Raw genomic sequence first — 23312 nt, 5'->3', positions numbered from 1 at the left:
GGAGGGACAACGCTGCAAAGCTGGTGTTTCTGGAGACTGATGTAGCCACCGAAGAAAGTCCTTGGAAGGCTGTGTTGTGCCGCGGGCAGTGCTGGCAGACAAGTTTGATTTAAGGGGCGTGCATCACAGATGTTGCCCTAATAAATATACACAGCCTCAGTGGGTGCTTGGTTTATACAGTCACTGGTGAGCGGCAGTGCCCTTTGGTAGAGGAGAGGCAGCAACAGAGTCCTGGTTCTACACATGTCTGCTGCAGCCTATTGCATTTCTGAACAGAGACATGCACATTTCCCTGGACCCCGTTCCTGTATCTGCAGCCGCAACACAACAACGCTGCTATTTCTCAACCTAATTCCAAAGTTCAAAGACATTTTCTATTTGCACTGCTGGGTGGATAAGTGTGTATGACCCCTGGGTCCTCCAATGTGACACACATTTAAGCACATGGGATTATAGTATGTCCCTGTTTATCCCTTAAGATCATGATTCTCCCTTTCATGGCTTGTATAGCATAGATGATGACACTTCACACACACATTTATTCTCAAAGGTGCACAAAACTCATGTCTAGAGTCTTATTGGAAACACTGACACCATGCACCACATTGCCTGCATAGCGCATCCCACAGCAAGCCTGGGGAGTACTGCTAGACTGTGTAGGAGATCTGTCCCTTCATATGTCTATCTGTAAACCCTCATTTACATACGAAAACACACAATTGAGTATTTATGGGCTATACACTTGCCTTATTTTTTTTTTTTTTTTTTTTTTTTTTTGTGTTTAATCTAAATAAGATTTTTTAACAAAGAGAGAAGTTGAAAACGCGTTTGATGCAGTTGTAACGTTTGACGTTCCTAATAGTTAGGTCGAGAACTGCCTCACGTGTTTATTAGTAGAAGGAGGAAAAGAAAATCATTGAGTCGGTGGAACATTGTTTTGGGACAGTAGTGGAAGGAGAACGTTAAAGATGTGCTTCATGATACTTGTTGTTGCCAGCTGCCATGTTTGTTTGTCACCGTCTATCAATTTGTTCCAACACGATTCTTCTTCTTGCAAGGTGAAGTTTGAGAAGGTGTCTTTCAAATAAGTTCGACGGATGTCTGTCGTCGCAGGGCAGGTCAAGAGTAGGTGTCTTATGGATTCTTTAGTCTCTGGAGATTTGCAGAGCCGACAATTACTGGTCGTGGATATGCGTCTAATCGCCAGGATTTCGTTTGTTTCTAATAGGTTGAGTCGAATTTTTAAAAAGAAGTTTCTAGTTGATCTATTAGGGAATAGTTTCAAGTATGGTTGCACAAAGTCTAATTTTTTACAGAACGGAGGGAGGTGGTTGGTAAGTTTATATCGAGTAGCTGTTTCAAGGGTGTTAATCCAGTCCATTTCTTTGATTTTTTTAATTACTCTAACTGGGTTGCTAATGAGGTCATCCTTGTTGCAGGCGACTGAGTCCAACATGGACAGGATTTTTGTTTCCCATCGGGTAAGCATTTGACATGTCCCGAGACGAATTTCTTCTCTTATCAGCTTGTAAGCGTATGGGGCGTCTTGCAGAATACATTTCCGGTATAGTAGCACACTGTTGCTGTCCGTGGTAGATTTTAAGGAGGAGAGAGTAAGTTCCCGTCTGATTAGTGTTATCGGGGTAGATTTTGGGAGGCCAAGGACTGATCTCCAGAAGGTTGCTTCCAGGCTTTGCCACAATTCTTGTGGGAGATTCGGCATTGCGTCGGCGCCGTAGGTCAAAGATGGTATGACTTTCTTCTTATAGAAGTCTCGTACCGGAATGATTGAAAATCTGCCGAATTTTATGTCGATGGCTTTCCCTTGTGCGGCCAATTTTATGGTTTTTGCGTGCAGTTCTTCCTTCATCGCATTCTCTCTGTGCGAACTATCTAGGATGACGCCCAAGTATTTAAAGCTGGAAACTTTCTCGATGGTGGTCGAGCCTAGTTTTAAAGGTTGAATGGCGTTCCTTTTTGCAGATTTCTCGATGACCATCATTTTGGTTTTTTCTTGATTAATTTCCAAATTGTTTGCCAGCATATATTGTTGTAAGTTTGAGAGTTGGCGTTGTAAGCCTATTGGAGTGTTGTCCAAAAGGATGAGGTCGTCCGCGTAAAGGAGGCGACTAATCTGGTCACCTCCTAGGTTAGGAGGAAAAGCTCTCACCAGCTTCTCTGTTTCCTGAAAATCTCCTAGGTAAGTCCAAAACAGAGCCGGGGCTAGGGGGCAGCCTTGCTTTACCCCTCTAGCCGTTGTTATTTCTTCTGTAAGGAGGCCTTGTTGGTTAAGGCGTACTCGCATTGAAGTATTGGAGTAAAGGGCTCTGATTGGGGTGAGGATGTCAGGAGGGCATTTCCATCGTGCAAGTTTCTCCCACAATCTGTCGCGATCCACCTTGTCGAACGCCTGTGTCAGGTCGACGAACGCGATAAACAGACTTGGACGTCCCTCCAAAATTTTGCTTTTCAAGGCGCTTAATATTAGTATGTTGGCGTTGGTCCCTAGGTTCTTTTTGAAGCCGGTTTGTAGGTTATCTTGGCAGGGAGCGTCGTTGGCCCAGATGGTGAAATGGTTTAGTAAAAGGGATCCAAACAGTTTTCCTATTGGGTCTAGCAGGGCAATAGGTCGATAGCTGCTAGGATCTGACCTGTTGCCCTTTTTGTAGATGGGTACCACATTAGCGCTCTTCCACGATGGAGGGATGGATTTTGTGGAGGCACATCGTCTGAAGATTTGGCTTAACAGAGGCGCCCAGGCTTCAGGGTGGGCCTTCAGGTCAAAGTTGGTGATGCCGTCCGGACCTGGTGCGCGTGAAGGTTTTAATTTTTTGATTAAAGTTATGATTTCTTCGATGTTGTCTACTCGGATCCAGGCGGCATCGTTGTTTTCCATCGCGGGCCGTACGGTCATAGTGTTCTTGAAGAGGTTTCTGAAGTGTGTTTCCCATTCTAACTGGCCTATTCCGTTCAATTGACAAGGTCTAGCGCCAGGAGTTGTTGAATGGAGTAGGGACCAGAAATCTCTTGCATGGTTTCCTGTGATAGCTTTCAGGATATCTTCTGCATCTTGCTGGTAAAGCTTATGTCGATAGCTTTTAAGCCAAGTTTTGTAATTTTTAACTGCGTCTTTGATGATGATGATTGACTGTGGAGGGTCGAATTTACGAGCTTGTCTTTTTGTTTTCCTCAGCTCCCTTTTTCTTTCAGCGACTTGTGTGTCATACTTGTGTTTTTGGTCTGAGGCAGTTGGTTTCTTATTTCGTTTTGAAGTTCTAAATGCTGTCAACAGTGGGGTATAATCTACTTCGTTTGTGCTTGAGGTGGTTTTGTGCTCGCTGTAAAGCAGTGAAATGGCTGTTATAGCCTTTTCTGTGATCCTTAGTCTAGTCCCCTGGGCGTTGGGTTCAATGTCTACACTCATCGTATGGTTAATCGGAGCCTTTGTTGTCCAGGTGGTTTCGAGAAGGTTATGGTCACTTTCTTTGGTTTTGACAACTTTAAAGGAGTTGATATGCAGTAACAAAGGGCGTGATACTAGAATATAATCGATTGTTGAGTTCGATTTGGCTCCTTCCCATGTTGGTAATCTGTTTGGGTCAGGGAAGACTTCGTCTAGATTGTCATAAGATCTAGACTTCATTAGGTTCTGCCATTTAATCGATCTTTGGTCAATTTGACGTTTTTTCAGTTTAAGTCCTTTTGTGGTCTCGTAAGGTTGTCTAGTGATGTTAAGATCACCACATAGGACTACATAGTCGGGGTGGTGGGTTACTTGAGCCCAGTCTAGGTCTTGTTCGATTGTATTGATGAATTTTGTACATTCGATGGTTGCTGGATTCCAGTATATGTTAATAATTATTAATTTCTTCGTCAGTTTTTTATTTGTTTTTTCATCTCTTGTAGTCCAGTTTAATTTTACCATCATCATGAAATGATTTTCCTTTAATTTTTGTATGTCGGTTAGGCCTCGTCCACTGCGAATTGCTATAAGGAGACCTGCAGTTGGACGGCCTAGATGGCCCTTCTTGGCCAACACTGTATGGGTCTCATAACCGTCAAGGACTGGAGGTTGAAGCAGCCATGTCTCTTGCAGACAGATGATATCATATGCTGTGAGGGTCACGGACCCCGGGGCTGTTAAATGAAGAAAGCCTCGAGTGTTCCACGAACACATTTTTAGTTGGTCTTGGAGGTTGGAATTCCGGTAAGCGGTAGCGTTGCTGTAGATCCTTCTCTCGGGTGGCTATTTTTGTAAGTTTAGCTTCAGGGCTTTCGGCAGCCAGGACCAGAGGGAATATACACTTGCCTTATATCCGGCACACCACGAGGCCATTTGTAATCATAGGTATTTCCTGCTACTGATGCAGGGGATGATGATGACATCGTGCGTTTTGAGAAACTCTACTCCACTGCATACCTTGTTCCCTTATTCATTGATACAGGGATGGTGAAACACGTTTGGTGTAGTGTCCTCTGTGTGATAGAAAACCCCTCAATAGAAATCTTTGGTTTTATTTCATCCCTTCTGCAGCTCCCCAGATCTCAGTCAATCACAGCCAGCAGCACCTCACATATTCGTGACGTACCCAGGATGTGCCGTGACTGTAGAGACTCCATGACAACCCAGGTTAGTATGGCAAAGCTTTGTTATCTGGTTGATGAAAACAGTGCCAAATGACACCCATGATATCATGTGCTTTGTGGAAACCCATTGGCTTCAAATATTCGTGAAAGGGTTGCCTATTTCTGGGAAGATTTACATGCCATGTGTTTGGGTAAGTTATATATATATATATATATCTACATATATATATAGGGGTAGTGGGATGTTGAATATAGGGTGTGGGGGGTCTCACCACACTTTTTGGTTAAAAGAGCAGTATAATTGGCACACTTTGCTAATCATTTGCAAAAGGCAAATTTGCTAATCAGCAAAAGAAATGTGAAGAAGGTTCATAGGTCCTTCTGTTGTCCCTTACATGGGTCATCGCTCGGTTCGTCCTTTGATGCTGGCTGTCTTAGATTAGAACTGTCATGCAGACCCTCCTTTCAGACCCTATTGGTACTGTACACATATCAGTCTGTAGTTCATAGGTCATCTTTGCAATGTTGAATAATAATGCTGTACCAGCTATCACACTATGACATTTATTTATTTTGCATTTTTAAAGCGCTCACACAGCCCGCGGACATCGAGGCGCTGTTACAGGAATTGATTTTTTAATTTTTAGTTGCATAGTTAGTTGTTTGTCTTAGTTATGTATTTATAACGCGCTTAAATACCCAGAGGTTTCTAAGCGAGGACCCGGGGATCGATACTGTGTTGCTTCGTGTCGTCTTGCTTCCAAGGCGAGCACGTTGCTGCTGAGCTATCCTCCCGGGAAATGAATACTCTAAATAAGCCTTAGCCCCAAGTTATAGAATGACACTCACAGAAAACAATATTTAATACCATTCTTTCATTTTAGATGAGCCTATGGCCAGCTATTCTGCGCACTGACCACTATTATGCATACATCTTGAGCTGTACATGTTAGTTGCAAACCAAAGCAAAGTTGAGTTAAGATAATCAAGCATTAAACAGTAAATAAAGTAGTTAAGCCCACCATAATGCTTATTGCAGGTTACTCAGTACAGATATTAGACTTTGAGTTCCACCTCCACAAGACTATACACGTGCTGATTGTAAAAGAATAATAGCCACCAGCACAACAAATTAAGGTGGTAGACTTCCTTGTCTTGCAATTTTCAGTTCTGCCTTTCCCTTGTTGTGAGGGGCGTGGCTGTGTACCACTATGTTCACTAAGAGCCACCATTAGGATCATTTTGCTCTATGGGATGTGTACAATGGAATTACTGCTCTTGGCAAAATTACTGCACAGACTAGCCTCAGTGCTCCATGATATTCCCAGGTAGTCAGACACTTGCTTTGGGATATGGGAAAGAAAGAGCAGCACAGTGCTAAAAGCCAAGAGCAAGAGCTAAGTCCAATGAGCAAGTTTAGGAATCGCCCTAAGGCATTTCTTATCATGGACAGGTTTAGCCCTGTCACCACTACCAAGCTTGGGAAACCAAACACTGCAAGGAACCGAGCTTCCAGTGGTCTGGATCTCTGCCCATCAAATCTCCACAAGTAAAACTTGAGAAAAGTAGCACCCTGCCTGGCAGAGATCATCAAAGGTCACAGCTAACGGTGGCGATCCCAATGCCTCAAAAATCAAAGCCCATGTTTGACCCCTCCATCAAAATATTGTCCTTGATAGTCTTAAAAATCATTACCCTAGCGCAAATCTCTCTCTGGCTGATAGGATTTTTGGAGAAGGCGGTATTGACACAGCTGGAAATATGCTCGGCTTCTTCGTCTGGTTTTGGAACCATATCCACCTTAATTGGATGGCAGAGAATGTACTGATGGCCAAGGGCAAGAGCTATATTTCACTCCTTTTCTACCCGATCAGTGGCCTTTCACGCCATTGATCACAGCCAATGGCTGTCTCATTTCGAGGAACTGGTGCGGGGCTGGTAACACTTCATGTATGGATCCCCTTGCTGTCATGCAGGGATGTGCATGTATTCATTGGACCCAATGTTATTGGGGGCTGGGGGCTGTCCTGTCCCTTCTTAGAAGCCATTTGTAATGGCCCTCTCCACACTATTTTGCAATGCATATGGCAGGTCCCTGGATGATCTAAAGACATTAATTATGATGTCTATGGTATGTGGATGACACACGAATGTGGGCTTCTTTCCCAAAAAGCCCAGAGACGACCCCCAAATCCCTTGCACCCTGGCTGATGTCTCCTGCTGGCTGGCGAGAATTGCTCAAATTAGATTTATAGAAGTGTAAGTAAAATGAAGGAGCCCGAGGGGAGTCCGGCAAAAGTGTGAGCTACCAATGACTAATGGCATGTAACCTCTTCCTGTCACTTGCGTGTGAAATCTCCCGCCTCCTGTCTGATTACAGCAACAACATGAAAACACAAGTTGCCACGATTTAAGGGGCCGCATAGTTTACATCAGGGTAGTCATAGGCATTTTGCCCCCACACATCATCTACTGACTCAATATCATTGAATTATGCTTTTGATGTTGATGTGTTTGCATTGCTGGGAGATTCTCCATGAAAAGTTGCCGATGTGCCTAACACAGAACCTACTGCAACTGCACAACTCTGCTGCTGGATGGCTGCAGTGTCTCTCACGCTTCAAGCAGATTACTTAAATGCCTGTCCAGCACTGCCAACTGGCGTTTTATCCTGTAAAGTACTGGGCGGCCATTATGGCATTCAGGGAGTTCCAGGGGACACTGCCTCTGTCTCCATTGATGAGCTAGCGGTCAACTATACATCACCTCAAGCCCTCACAAAGGATACGGCACACCATGCCATGAATGCTTCATTCAATGTGCGCAGGTTGTGCCTTCTCACGTGCAGCCCCCATATTCCTGCGCGCTCTCTCCCCTGCTGCGAGATACCCGCCAGCATGGCCATGTTCCAGACTCCTTGCAAGACCCGAGTTTTTAGCTTATGTTTGGCCAGTTGGTCTTGCCACGAATACTATACACAGGTTTTTAAGCAATTTTTGCCATGTGCTGTGTTTTTCAGCCTTTTTAAGTGGGGATGCTTTAACTCTAATCAATACATGATCATGTTGATCATTTGTAAGGCAGGGCATGGAAGGGTATGTGGCAGAATAATCATCGTGCTTTGATTCTCCGGCTGAAGTTCTCTGCAGGGATGTAGGCTCATGAAGGATGTGAGCTAACAGACATAGCATATTTTGGCATGATAGTGGAGGAATGAAGGGGTTCAGTGCATGGACGGGATGTTCTCATTGAGTATAATGGTCTCTTCATGGCTACATTCATTTTAAATATTCAATCTTAACATGTTTTTTATTAATGTATTTTGAAAACAATGTCTTGGATCATGAGAGTCATGGTATACACATGTTGTTGCATGCCGTTTTTGCATTTCATGTTTTGTGTGTAGATAGCTTCACATGTTAGACTCTTTATTCTTTAATTGTCGCATGCAAGCCCAAACAGTGGTCAACATCCCCATTACAGAATCCATAATATGGTATGGCATTTGTGATATGATATGGCATTTATAACTCGCCTATACACAGGTGTTTCAAGGTGTGACGAAACAAGGAAGGTGGGACAGAGGGAAGACAGAGACAACGATCTTACTGGGCCAGGTGACATTGAGATCGCGCAAGTGCAGGGGATAGGAGTGGGGAAAAGTGCGAGGGGAACGGGGAGGGGGAGTGCAGCATTAGGTTGTGTATAGCTGCCTTGTGGGCTTTGAGACTTTATAGATACTGCAATAGAAGGAATACCTTCTGCATTCAGCCCCAGACAGCAGTGATGCACCAGTCCCTCCTTATTTAGCAAAGATCCAGAACATACAGCACTTGATCAGATACTTGATCTTTTTACAGAAACTAAATAAGTGGGCTTTTCCAACCTAACCTTTGCTCTTGAGATAGGAAACAGAGCAAGAGAATGTCCAAAATATAACACTATATGCATGCTTCCCATTAAATGGCCCCTGTTAGTATTCAGCCTTCCTGAATCAAGGGCCTAGTTTTACAGTTGTTCCCTTAATGAAGTAATGCGGAAGGGTGCCTGGCGCATGCATAGCCACAGGGGGTCGGTAATGCAGCTTGGTGAAGGACAGACAGGATTAGGGGCACTCCTGGTTCTACGCCAGGGGTGTGCTACCCGTGGCTCTCCGTATGTTGTGTACTACAACTCCCACGATCCTTTACTATTGACTTTGCTGGCTAGGGCTGATGGTAGTTATAGTCCAAAACATCTGGGGAGCCAAAGGTTGCAGACCACTGCTCTATGCATTTCTATTACTCCCTGTTGCATGTCAGAACAGAGGCATACATATGTCCCTGGGCTCTGTTGTTGTATCTGCAGTCCCAACATAACGAGAATGGTTATGTTTCTAAACCTCTCCACAGAGACACTGTTGGATTAATTCATATTTGTTACGAGTTGGTCTTTTATTGTCATGATATGTTATTCGGTTTTTACACTGCACCAAATCACTGTTGAAGTGGTTTCAAAGCTCCAGGCCTTGGCAGTGAGATGCTTGTTGTACCACCACGTAGAGTTTGCAGACCGTAGTCTGCTGGAAGGGAAAAGGACACAAAGGAAGGTGAGAGGATGGGCAGAGCAGGAATAGTTATTACATACAAGGGGGATGTAGACAGGAGAATAATATTTTGTGGAATGATGGCTGAATGGCAGTCTGAATGATTAGACTTCATTACATTAAAGGCCTGGTGTAAGTATGGCAGATGGGTAGCAAGAAGCTTTGGAGGGTTTGTGTGCTGGTTAATAAAATAAGCAGCCATAGAGGCAGTTCCTGCAGTGTTTGGTTTGACTTTGCATTCGCCTGACAGGTGCAGATGAAGGAGTTTGGATTGGTGGAGGAGCATAGATACCATTCTGCTCCGACACCGATGCAAAAGGAGGCTTTCCTCTAAGCGTCAACATAGCAGAAAATCAGGACAGTTCAATCAACAATGGACAACATCGCTAGAGCCACAATTGGCGCAAAGCCTGACTACTGTAACATCCTCCTCCTATGCACCTCTGCCAATAACATGAACAGACTACAGATTGCACAAAACAGTGCTCTTAGAGCTGCCCTCAGCATCCCCAAAGAGAGAGCACATCTCCCAAGCAAGAAAGGATGCCCACTGGCTCCCAAAGAACGCATAACATTCAAGGCCCTCACCATCACACACAAATGACTCGCCCAGACCGCCCCATCCTACCTAGTAGACAGAATACATCATGCTCCAGCCCACAGACCAAAACGTGACCAATACTCTCACCTGCTGTCTGTCCCAGCTTTCAACAGAGCTAGAGCTGGCGGCGCCAGCTTTGAAGTACTAGCCCCAACAGCCTGGAACACGCTCTCTCTCAGCCTAAGAAGTGAAAAATCACTCACAGTGTTCAGAAAGCTGCTAAAAACTAAGCTATTTAACTCCACACTATTCCACTGTAACCTCAGAACACCCTCTCAACATTGCCATTGTACATGTACCACTGTATCATTGCCTATATACTACCTGTCCTAATTGTATTAAGTAACCATCTGTAACAGTGCCACGATGCCTACGGGCTGCTGGGCGCTTTATACATTCAAATAAATAAATAAATCAATCAACCAGATCCACTGGAGCGGCCTATGCCGACCGACTCGTTCAGGCTAAAGCCGGTGCATCTAGCTTCCCTTCCATGACAGCCAAACATTGGAACTCGCTACCACCTGCCTTGCGAGCAGAACAATCTTACTGGGCATTCTGGAGAGCCCTAAAAACCCTCTCTGTTCCTGTAAACCTGGACCTGTGAACTTGCACATACGCCCTGCCCTACCTGATGAAGCCATGCGAGCACCTTGCTGCGTCTGGGTTTAGTCTGCTCAACAAATAAAAAATAAAATATATAAAAAAGCGGCAGCCATAGAAGCAGTTCCTACAGTTCCATGCAGGTGCCACAATGGTCTGGCTTGCCAACCTTTCCTCTCTTGGGGTATCTCTAAGATAGGTCCTAGCTTGCAAGAAAGCAGACTGAGCGCTGTGTACTGGAAAGTAAGATGTCTGCAAATTAAAATGCTAGGGTCTGCTGGTGCGATCAGCTTAGTTTTGGTGATTTAAATGGAGCATTTTCTAAAATGTAATTGGATTCAATTTTTGGAACTGAGTGTGTCTCCAGAAAATGGTTCAGGTGGCGACTCGGTACTATAAACTCCCATTTGGCTGGTAACACTTAAGAAACATAAAGTGGGATATATCCGGAAACTAAGTAAAATAGTTCCCGCAAAGAGAGTAATTTAATAACCAGCGGGGGTCGTTTTTTTTAGTTTCTCAGATTCACAGAAAGAGAAGTTCCTATTTCCACATAGGTTTACTGCTATATTGAAGAGGAATCTTGACAAGATGGATAGTGGTAAAAGATTGTTAAAATCGATCAGACCACAAAGACCATATAAGTATGATCCTTTTTTTATAGAATTATTGGATCTGGATCGATCCTTGAACATGCTTAAAGGACAAAACTCATTGAAGAATATAAATATAAACCACTAAAGCAACATTTTGAAAACTGGATGAAAGGCTATAGAATTGATTTATTGTATAGGGAAAGTCAATTAATGCACAATCTGAATGATACAAGGCCTCGTAAGATTGTTTGTCTTGCCCCCCCCTGTCTTCACCCCCTGGTCTTGTCGTGCCTAGAAACACTTGTGTATAGGCACGTTATAAATGAAATATCATATCCTATCAATCATAATACATAATCTGTCTTTAGACTGTCTCTATATTATGGATGAGACTGTTAGATCTCAAATTGGCCTTCAACTAAACTCTATTTCAGCATAGGAATAGTTAACCTATCATAAAACCCTTTATGCTAGATGTGGAAATGAGGATGTCTTACTTTGCCAGCTACAAATAAAAACAGCTGGAATTTAGAGTTTGTCCAGGACTCCATTTTTCATCTGATTTTGCGATTGAAGGTCTCAAGAGCAGTGGGACCGGATGGCCTCACAAATGTGACATTGATACATTCCCCTGTTCTATGGACTACTATCACCGCTTTTCGGGGTTGTCCCTCCTTCTTGGAAAAAAATCTTTTATCTCATTATTTAAAAATGGGAATAGACCAAACCCTAGAAACTAGATATCAGTTGCACTCCTAGATATAGAAGAATAAATATTCTCTTTATATATCCGGCCTCGCCTGTATTAGTGGGATGTGGGTCATCAGAGACCTGATGAATTGCAGTCAGGCTTTAGGAAGTCTACGGGGACAGCCCTTAATGAGATGATACTAAATTATTTACTGGACGAAGCTTGGCAAAACATAGGCCTATTGACATAACCTTTATTGATCTAACAGCCGCATTTGATATGGAGAAAAGAGCAAGACTATGTGATAAATAATTAAAATGGAGAGTTCCTACTGACATCTTGGGTCCATTACTGGATTTACATACCAGAACAACGATGGCCTGATGTTGGAAGAAATCCAAACTTTTAGGGTATTTCACCAGGGGTCTGTCTTGCGGATGCCACCTCTACAATATACGCAAAATCTGTCCCTCCCTCACATTCTAAGCCACCAAACTCCTAATTTCCTCTCTCATCTTTTCCCGCCTCTTCTACTGTTCCTCTCTAATCTTTGGACTTCCCGCATCTCAGCTTACCCCTCTAAAATCCATATACCACTCTGCTGTCCGTACCCTTTGTCTCCTTACCTCCCGCGACTCCATCTCTTCCTCGCTCTCTCACCTTGGCTGGCTACCTTTCCACTCACAACTAAAGTTCTACTTTCTCTGCCTTGTCTTCAATCCCTCTATGGTCTTGCTCCTCCTTATCTCTCCTCCCTCCTCTCCTTCTACTCCCCCTCCCGCTCACTTCGCTCCGCTGACCATTTCCTTCTCACTGTTCCTCCTTCCCCTTGCGCTTCCTCCCGTTTCCGCTCATTCCACCTCCTTGCACCCCTACATTGGAACTCGCTCCCTCTTACAATCCGCTCTACCACAACCTTCACCTCATTTCGCACTTCCCTTAAATCCCTCCTCCTCCCTTCTCCTCCTTGAAAACTTCTCCTCTGCCCTCTTCACTTCCCCCCACTCCCCGTCTTCTTACCCTCATCTGATTCCTCTCTCCCCTCTCCTACTCCTCTCTTTTCCCCTTCCATTCTCACCTCCCCTGTCCATCTCCCACTCCCCCCACCTCTTCCCTCTCCCCTTTCCACCCCCCCACCTAAGTTAATTGCTCTTTGCACTGTTTTGTTGAATGATTCATGATGTAAATTTTGCTCTCATTGTTAAATGTTGTTGTTATTTTGTATTTTGTTGTTCCACTGTACAGCGCCTTGGTATAAAGCGCTATATAAATCAATCAATCAATCAATCAATCAATCAATCAATTTCAGACATGGAAAGGCTCAAGCAACTCCAAGCTTTTCCTCCTAAAATGGGCCTGACAAAAGTACAATGGTGTTTATAGGTAGATGATTTTGTGATCTTTGATTGTGCCCCTATTGGTCTGCTGAGGAGCCTAACTGTGCTAAACCATGGCAAAAAGGCACTGATGTCTAGCCAAACTCAATCAAGGATCGAGTAGTAGAGCATTAGGACTTAGTGACTCAGGAGGGTGTGAGCGTGGTGTATGGCTGCAGTGAGTCACACATGGAGCACCCCAATAAGTCAAGTTGACTAGAAGATGTGCAAAAGTGTGAAATTGTTTGAAAGGCCTTGACACTGTCATATACATATACACATTCATGTCTTGTTGCTCCCCATCTTGATTCACTACCAGCCAGTGCTCCAGTCTCCCACTTCAGTGGTACACTTGCCGTCAAAGGCCTGTTAGCCTTCAGTGAGTTTTTAGCCCAGGGCTCCCTTGGCATTGTCTCCTCCTGTGATTGGATGCTTGCCTTGGGTCAGCTGACTCTCCCACTACTACTCTTTACTGTTTCCCCCAGGGCAGCCCTACCCAGGCAGCCGGCTAAGGGCTCAGGTGAAGGGTACCTACATCACCTGTTTGATTGTTTGCCCTGGGTGCCCGAGCCCATGTCAGGCCGTGATCAATCACTGTTTGCTGCAACATTCAGGTAAGGGACGATGATTTTTTGTACACTTAGTACCACTTTAGGCCTGTAATTCTGAATATAGCTACTGTTTTGTGTCACTACCTTGCAACGTTTCCCACAGGGATAGTACTTTAGGCCTGCAATTTTGAAATCTATCTACTGTTTTTTGTCCTACTATGCATCTTTTCCCACAGGCATAGTACAATAGGCCTGTAATTTTGAATCTAACTACTGTTTTGTGCCAATTCCCTTCCTATTTCCCCAGAGGGATAGTACTGTTGGCCTGTCATTTTGAATTTAGCTACTGTTTTGTGGAACTACCCTGCATCTTTTCCCACACCAACAGATTCAAAACACCACAGCCACGCGCCTTCTTGCCCTAGGGCATACAGAGCATTTTACACCTGCACTCTGTGTCCTGCACTGGCTCCCAGCCAGGCGACAGTCCTCCTTCAAGGCTATGTGTCACCCACCGTGCTCTGCACAACACAGACCTAGAATATCTACAACCCAAGCTCACCCTCGAGCGATCCAACAGAAACTTGAGATCATGCACAGATCTTCACCTTGTCATCCCTCCTGCCAAATCGACCAGAATAGGGGGATCTTCCTTCTCCGTCCAACAACCCACAATATGGAACTCTATCCCGCTTAGCATCCGCCGAATAGAGGATCATCTCGCCTTTCGGAAGGCACTCAAGACCTGTCTCTTCCCATTCTACATAATGACTGACCTAATCTGCCTATTAGGTGAACTTTCTATCCCAGACAGATAGTTGGGGGCATCGACAAGTCAAATGAGGAGACATCAAGAAAGTCCCAAGCACACACAGAAAGGATTAATTTATACCCGCATGATCTGCACTCCGGCACCAGAACCACCAATCAGTCATCAGTCCATCTCAATGGAAGATAGCCATATTGCACAAGGCTTGACCACTTTTGCTCTATTTGCTGTGCGGTATTATTTCGCATTGGGAATGCTTTGGGGTATCTTGTTGCAAAGTCAAGAATCAAAAGGACATATTTGTTGCCTCATCTGGATGTTTCTAGAGGTCCAATGATCTCCATCCCGATTCTTGAAAAAGGTACTTCTATGATTGGTAAAGGATTCAGAGGGGCAGGTAATGGGATGTGCGTGCTGGTTTTCTGACATATTTTACATGTCTGGATAAAGGTCTTTATATCAGCGTGGATACCAGGCCAGTAAAACATCCGACTGATGTGTGCCTGGGTTTTGTATTGTCTTAAGTGCCCCCCAGTAAGATGGGAATGCGCAATCTCCAGTACAACCTTTTGGTGGCTCTTGGGGATAACTAACTGCATCTTTACTAAGCCTTCTGTAGATGGTTATGTTCTGTATAGCAACCCCTGCTTTAAGAAGAAAAAGGGGCTTCCCTTCTCTATACCTTCTCCTTCTGGAATAGCTTGTAGAAAAGCTTCAATGAGTGCTGGATCATTTCACTGGGTGAAGGCTAGGTTGGGATAGATGGTAGGCTCTTCTACCTTCCTTTCTTCGTTGTTAAAAGGTTTATCAGCTTCCCCAAAGCCTATTGTACTTGTTTCTGCTTCATCTGGTTTACTTTCTTTAAACTGAGGAAATAGAGCCTGTTCCGAAATTCCTTGAGCAATTTGATCCCGAGGAAGTACTTCAAAGGGTATTTCACAATGATTTTGTAAGAGAACCTTTAAGTCTCCCCAGAAGTCAGGATTGATGACACCTGTTAAAACATCTACACACAACTTCGCCGCTAGGCCAGATTTTGGGGCCCAAACTTATGTAACACCCCATAGGGGGGTATCAAAACCGAATCTGTAGGAATCATTCCTCTTTTCCCAGGTGGGATAACAGCATCCCTACTGGTACAGATATCGAAACCTATCGATTCTTTTGTGAAGCTCTATGACTATGTTTTTGAAATGATAGGGTTCCCCAATTTGTTTCAATTGAGTCACATCCCATTACTGACACCATATATAAGGAAGGTATGATATCAAAGTAAGACAAACACAAGTGATCACAGTTCAAGAGTGTTTATTAAACTGTAGAAATGGGTGAGATAAATGTCTAATCTAAACCTAAATCTAAGATGAGATCAAGCTAAGACCATCAAATAATAATACGGTCCTAGTGGAGTGTAGTCAAATAAAAATGGCCTATACTAAAAAAAAACTATTGCCTATCCTTACCGCTATGCTACAAAATAGGGTGGGACAATGTTCACAAGAAAAGAAAGAAGATTTCACGAACAAATAAGTCAGGGTCTCCATACCCATGTTTTTAGCACGGGACGAGGTAGGACTCTTGAGCACAGCACACTCCTGGGCTTCTCCGTCATGAGGTTCAGTTCCTTTTTTATCAATATCAGGGCCTTCTGTGACCAAGTCTCTTTCATGCAAAAGTCTCTTGTTTCAGAGGGCCTGATGTATCATTAACAACAAACAAACGTTCCTTTGGTTAATCTTCATGCTGGGCTATTACTCTTCACCCTTGGATTCCCCTCAGCCGGGCTCCGATCTTTCTCTCAACAATAGCCTCCCTCAATTGGGCTCAGACCAACCCTTCACTGTAGACATCCCTTAGTCGGGTTCACGCTTGTCGACACAATGTTTATGGTTGCATTACTGTCCACCCTACTTCGCAGGCATCCCTCAGTCGGGTTCACATTTGCCTAAATAACACAGTTCTCTTTGCTTCCACAACGTGTCAAAGAATTTCAACTGTACAAGGGGTTAGGCTTGACCCTCGTATGACCACTTTGACACTTCACACCGGCCTCCCCTGGGCCTCTTGGTGTTTGAGGTTTCCACAATCCTAGATTAATACTTTCTCTTTCTTCAGGAGAGAAATACCAGTCAGAGACATTCAAATGGACGCCCACGTGACGCCGGACCACTTTGTCTTTGGTACCAAGTTTGTTCACAAAAATACCTCTGTCTAATATCTTATTTCTGAATGCAAATGTTGCCACTGCAACTTCGAGCCTAACACTGTCCGGTCCACTATCAGTTTCTTCCGACTCACCGGCTGTGCTGAACTTGTTGACCTTTCTTCTGCCGCTGGAGTCAAAGACGGTACCACAATGACAACTGCTTCTTCCCACCCTGGCTATCAGTGCAGCAGGGTCCCATGTACCGCTGACATCCATTACACCATTTGCCAGCTGCGATTCCCGTTCTTACGTTTCCTTTATCAGAGGCTTGGTAAGACTGGGTTGAAAAGGGCAAGGGCAATTCCCTCTTTGTCATCCTTTCAGGTTTCAATGCCTTTCTACTCCATTTGAACTGCCATCCCGGAATAGCTGCTTCCTCGTTTGTTCGGCCTTGCTCCCAGTGTGCTCTCAGGCTCTGCCTTTTATCCCTGTGGGGAACGGAAAGGGCTGTCAGGTGTGTGTAGTTATCGGCAAATGCCTGACTGCCTGACCCTTCTGTTGGGACATGTCAGGTAAATGGCTCTGGTGTTAGTCCGCTGTCTTTCGTTGTGTGAGAAAGTGTTTGTGTGGGAAAAGGGGGTGTTAGAGTTTCTAAATGTCCTACGAGGCAGGATGGGGAAAAGGTGTCAAAAGAAAGGGGGTACAGCGTCTCACCCTTCGGTGTCCCACTTCCACTCCCCAAAGACCCACATCCAGGTGATCCTCCCGCACTGGTCCACCCCCAGGAACTGGATCCAATAGCGATGACCATGTCCTGGCCACCTGGTTGACATATCCCCGGGGACTTGCGGATGAGACACCTTCTGGTTTCTCACACATCTCTATGTTCCAGTGAAATAGGAAGTACATGGTACAGTGGTTTTAGAAACAACTGTGAAATTGTTGGAGGATTTCTCATTACTTGTGAAAATCATTATAAATAGGAATGCACATAGGTAAGTATTTCTGTGCAGAAAGTATGCATATTAGTTTACTCTGCTCATATACTCGTTAAAACCAGTGTGCATTCTGGGGACAAAGGTAATGGTACCTGGATTATACCATGGTTAGAATTAAATGTGGCGAAGCAAAATACATTAAGAGTATGGAGCAAAAATCACGAAGGCTAGTGGGTAGCCATAGATTCTAATACCTGTACCTAATTTGAATATGCAAAGCTGTGCTGAAGATTCTGATTTTGTTCCATACAGATACTACTTTACACATTTGATGGGACTCTGAATGTTCACTATCAAAAGAGATTCCCTCTAATTCTGAGCTGAGACATTGTTGAGTTCTAGCCCCCTGCCTCGTTAAACTGTGTATGCGCGATATACAGAATGCGCTCCTTAAGTCCAGCATATTTCCTCTTAAAATAGGTCACTTGTCCCTAGGCTGGCTAGCCTACAACAATGATGTTATTTTGTTAGATACTATTTCAGTAGGTCCGCCATGTTGTTTGACTACTTCAGTGGTTTTGTGAAAGAAAATAATCTGAAGATAAACCCTTAAAAAACCAAGATTATTAATTTTAAGGAAAATAAGAAATATATGAACTATATTAACTATAAATGGCATCTTAATAAAGTTAACATTGAGGAGATGGATTATTTTATGATTCGAGGGTTTCTAATTGCAACCAGCAAACATAAAGGCTTTATTAAAGATATACTCTCCGTAAAGTTTAGTTCCTTTATAGCTCAGAGGAAAATCAGATTGGATAAATATTGGTGTTAATCTCTCCAAACCTTAACTGAGATTTATAAAACAAAAGTTACTCATAGTATTATTTATTGGTTGGAGTTACTTGAACCTAGTACCTGGAACTGCTTAACAACATTTTAGGGTAAGATTTGGTGCTCAGTTCTGGGGCATCAGTTCCGATTGTGGTGGTAAGATTAGAGCTAGGGTTAAGATTCTGGATCTCTCAGATAAAATGCAATAAGGTGAACCTTTACTTTGGTGGGAGGAAGGTGAACAACTTATTCTCAGTCCTGGGCAAGATTGACCGACAAGAATTAGACCCCTCATTGCAGCACTTTATGTTAAGCTGTGAGGGATATCTTATTGTTGTTAATTTAGAGTCAAATCTCGCCCGAGACAATCCTGATTTCATTAAAACAAAATGTAGGATATTATAGAAAACTGTGAGACCCTCCTAAAGTGGGATGAGTTTAATGAACGAGTGGCACATTTCTTTACCTGTAGTCTTGGTTTCCTTTTTGAGAGAAATATTTTCTGCTTAGACAAAGATTCTAATGCTACCAGCTCAGAGTAAGGTGGTTGCCCATTGTCTACAAAGAAAGGAATTATTGTGAAAATATGTTCAGTTCCATTAAACGGTTTGTCGAGTGATTCCCAAGGGGTGTTTGTTAATATGTTGCTGTCTCTCGCGGCTCCCACTATCTATTTTCTCTTTATTCACTCAAGCTGAATCGTTGGATTGAGTATTATCGTTTACCCATAGCTCATGGTTGCACTCATCACTTTATATGGCTGTAAAACTTTTCTCTCCTTTTTATGATTACAATTTGTTCAAAAGTACCAGGAGAATTTGTAATTTTTTACACAGGATGATTTATTTATAGTTTAATGTTGCACTAGTCACTTAATTTGGGCGGTTGCCCCGTTTACGTAAATATGTGGTAGGAAGCCGATGATGCATTGCATGAATTTATGTCAACGGGTTTAAAAATACTTGAAATGTGTTTAATTTGAAGACCATGTGCACTTCTGAGTTTTATTATTTCTTTTAAAAGGATTATTATTACATCTGTCATTTTGAAACTCTTAAATTGACAGAAGTGAAAAATGTTATGTTATATGTGTTTGTTTTGTTTATGGTAATTGAATGTTTCTCAATTAATTCAATGATTTTATTGTTTTGCGTGTCGGTTTATATTGCAAAACCATATCAAAATCAATAAAATAATGTTGGCAGGTCATGAGGCTTGAAATGTGCTTAGGGAATTGTATCAAATTGGAGACTTAATTGCCTGGTTTGTGCTATAAATATTTCTCTGAGTAAATCCAGAAAAGTAAATTCTGTGCTACCTCGCTAGAACTGAGAGCGTACACGTCTGAGGACAGTGAGACAGTTAAATGCTTTTGAAAATAAAAAGGGTATTGGATTGTTGACCCCTTACTAAGGTGGCTTCGACATTTTACTGTAGGAGTTAGCGTGATCTAGAGGATCCGAGTGCCACCGTGTCTTATTCCTTTCTCCACCGTCATCATCGTGGAATGGCATTGCAGCATACTGACTCTACCGCTTCCTCCTCTATCATGCTCACCACGCAGCTTCTGCCAATTGTTTGGCAATAGGACCGCAGTGGAACAGTTGATGTAAATCCTTGGAAATTAGACAAGTATTCTGGGCATGTGAAGGCAATGCTCTGAAATGCAGTATTTGTGAACTTTCTGGCAACCCTCTGCAATGACAGAAGTACCCTGGCATGTGATGTCAACCCTTGATAATAACTCATGTACCTGGCCATTTGATCTTTTGACCATTTGATCTTAGTCTCCAGCAGGTTCTCAGCCATTTGATGGCTATTCTTGGCTATGAGTGAAACCAAGAGATTGAGTGCAGTGTTATTGCTCATTTTCCTTTGTCGTTTATGTTTAGAAGTGTAAATATGGCTGCCAAAGAGAAATGTGGAGTTCAACCGGTACTCTATAGATCTAAGGATCATGGAATGTCAAACCTAGAAGAGAAAGTGTTAGTAACTGTGCCCCCTGGTTGAAGCATCTGTACAGCCCTGTTAACTGATAGCTGTATGATGCATTGCATTAACACACATTCATCTCATTGTTAATGATCATCTCTGTTACAATCTGCACCATCAGAGCTTTTTATAATAGAGAACAAAGTTAAACCAGGTTACATAGATAGATGGATTCTATTGCCTGGTTTAATTCAATTTTAGTGCTTTTATCATGTAATGGGATACGTAAATTATATACATAAAGGGATATTTGATGCCATGTACATGATTGACAGTATAAAGGAGATAAAAACAATAGAACAATAACACTTGAAAAAAATAATATACTTTAGAAGGCAAAGCTGTGCTAGATAACAGTCGAAAATTGGAGGGTATTCTATGTACGAGCACATTAGAATGATCAAACGGGGGGCCTTAATAGTGGAAATAATTAATTGGATGAATTGATGAGCCTTCAAGAACAGCTTTCTCTGATAACTAGAAAGTCTGATCTTTCCATTGTAAGCGTTCTTAAGTGATGACTGAGTGTGATGCTGGAAATGCATCGGAGGGACAGGGCCTCCGTATCCTTGTCCTTTACTGCTTTTCATCGTGTGTTCTGTCATGTTTTCTGTGCAGGAGTTCATGTGGGACTCCTGGCGGTGCAGCACTCTTTCTTTTGGTTTGGTGAACGGACCCGTGGGATATCCTTATGGCACCCATGGGTGGGGGTACAACCCTGTGCCCCTAGTGTATGCTTTTGGGCACCTGTGGGTGGCCCACAGAGCAGGGTATGGGCTGGTGGCAGCTCCATACTGAATTTGACAGGTGCGCGGAGTATCCTCCATTTTGGGATTCCCTGGCCCTGCCATGGGGATCAGTTGATTCCTGATGGAAAACAAGATGGCCCCGATGGCCTCTTGCTTTCTATTGCCCATTACCTTGTTTTCCCAAAGTCCTGGGAAGCCCTGACTCTGTCCCTTCCCCCTGACTGGCTGTTGGGTGGAAGTGCCATATATGGTGTTGTTGTGAAGGCCCGGCCAGACTAACTGGAGCCTTCACGGTGATGTATGTTTTGGGTACCTCCTGTGGGTGGGACCTGGGTGAATAGAGTGTGTGACGAATATGCATTCTGTGTTGTGGGTGTCTAGTATCTGGTTGTTGACACAATGACTGAGACAACCCTGCCCAAAACCGGTATGAATGCAGCTTGGAGTGTTGAATGGCTCGGTACTTGTCCCAATACACATAACTTGTTGTGAGTGTCTGGAGAGAAGTGAATGGCCTGAATACCTCGTGTGCCTGATTGGCTGCCTGCCTGCATGAATGCCCATAGTCGTGATTGGATGCTTGAGTGTAACCCAGCGGAATGATTGGGAGATCAACAGTATATCTGGGGACCTCTCACTGCTAGGAATCGTGTTCAGAAGCTGAAGTCCACTACGACGAGTAACTGGATTAACTGACGCTTGACCTTGAAGCCCTGCTGGACGAGAAGAATTGCTGTTGCTCTCCTTCACAATCTGAAAGCTGCGGTGCCTCCAAGGATTGACCCAGAGAGGACCTGGTAAGGCGCCCTCTTCCCGAGCTACGAGGGACCATCGTGCACAGCTGATCTTTGCCACCGCTCCCTGGTAGACAGACCTTCGACAGGCTGCCGACCGGATACAGGGACTGCTGCGGAACTCCAAGGAGAAGCACCCGGACTGTTGTCCACCACTGTCGACGACCGCCATCGCCGACCGGAGCCGCCTCCTCCCGTTTGCCTAAGAACTTCCATTGATCATCGGACGCTCTCGTCTGCATCGTCATCCGCTTGTCTCCCGCTGGAGAAGGCCCGACAGTCGACGCGCTGAGGAGTATCCACCAGTGGGTTTTCCGCCACCTAAAGACCACAGAGATGCTGACGACTCGACGCCCTTGCTGGGCCACAGTTTTTCATCATCTCTTTGCGGTCTAGAACTATCGTCACCGAGGTGCCCCGCACACCTCTTCCATGCAGGACGCCGACGCTCTGTCATCGACGAGCACCGCTAGGAACGAAGCTGTCACTTCCCTGCCATAGTTCACCCTGTTCACCGTCGGACGTTCGACGACCAGTGACTCCCGCCTTAAAGGGAGGGCACTCAAGAAGGGCCGTCGATTCCCCGACACCGAACGCCAAGTTCCCCGACACCTCTCGACGATCCGTGGCTCCCGCCTGAAAGGGAGGCACTCAAGAAGGATCGGTCGGTGCATCGTCAGGGAACTCTACTCCACCAGGTACATTGGGGGGGTAAAACCTTAATAGGAAGAAGTGAGACTATTGAACATATGGACTGGGCTTGTGCGATTTATCTTTATTTACAGGTTGCCCAGGTGGGGGGATCTCCACACAGAACTGTGTCTAGGTAACGGGGCCAGCATTCTGCCTATTGTTTCAACCATCTTACGTTCCTGCCTATCTCTATTGCTGGTCTACTCGTTATTGATCTGTGTGGCATTTTAACCGTACAGTTGTGTCATGATCTCTGCTTCCAAAAGGTCAGGGTTTTCCCAACTCCCTTGGAAGCAGATCCATAACCCAGGTTCCGAGTGCCAACCAGTCCCAATTGGGACCTTTTGGACCCAGTCCTGGCGCCAGTGGCACCAGGCTCATAAATATGCCCAGTCCCAGCGCTGGAAGCGCCGGGCTCATAATGCTTGGGTGGACTTACCTGCAGCAGACCATGCTGCTTACTTGCCTGCTAGTTGAGCCTCTGATCCTCTTCTGTTTGGAACTACTTTTCCTGTTGGGTGGGGCAGGAGCCACTCCCTAGGTTCAGAACACTGGAACTCTTCTGGAAAGCAGGAACTCTTTTCTTACCTAGGCGTGGCTGTGGAAGGAGACACCTAAGCACTACAGGAGGCTATTTAAACCACACCCGATGGATGAATCTTGCTTTGCGTTATTCTGCATCCTCTGCAGCAGAACGCTCATCGTGTCTTCTGCATCTGATCCTGGGCCTAAGGAAAAAGGCTTACCATCCTGAATCCAGTCTTCAGCAACACCTATAAAGACAAGAAAGAACAGGTAAGCATT

General features: G+C 44.3%; 1 protein-coding gene across 7 annotated transcripts in view; it reads left to right on the top strand.

Annotated features, from left to right (window-relative positions):
* LOC138525572 (uncharacterized) overlaps positions 1-23312 on the top strand; it is a 1145196-nt gene that overhangs the window by 632306 nt on the left and 489578 nt on the right. For all 7 annotated transcript variants that reach the window (XM_069635615.1, XM_069635611.1, XM_069635616.1 and 4 more), the window contains one exon: positions 4535-4630. In XM_069635615.1, coding sequence (XP_069491716.1) covers positions 4535-4630 — 96 coding nt within the window. The remainder of the gene's footprint in view (positions 1-4534; positions 4631-23312) is intronic.

Source organism: Ambystoma mexicanum, chromosome 7p (genome assembly GCF_040938575.1).
Source record: "Ambystoma mexicanum isolate Mex_15411 chromosome 7p, UKY_AmexF1_1, whole genome shotgun sequence".
Taxonomy (NCBI): Eukaryota; Metazoa; Chordata; class Amphibia; order Caudata; family Ambystomatidae; genus Ambystoma; species Ambystoma mexicanum.
This window is presented reverse-complemented; position numbering and strand designations above follow the sequence as displayed.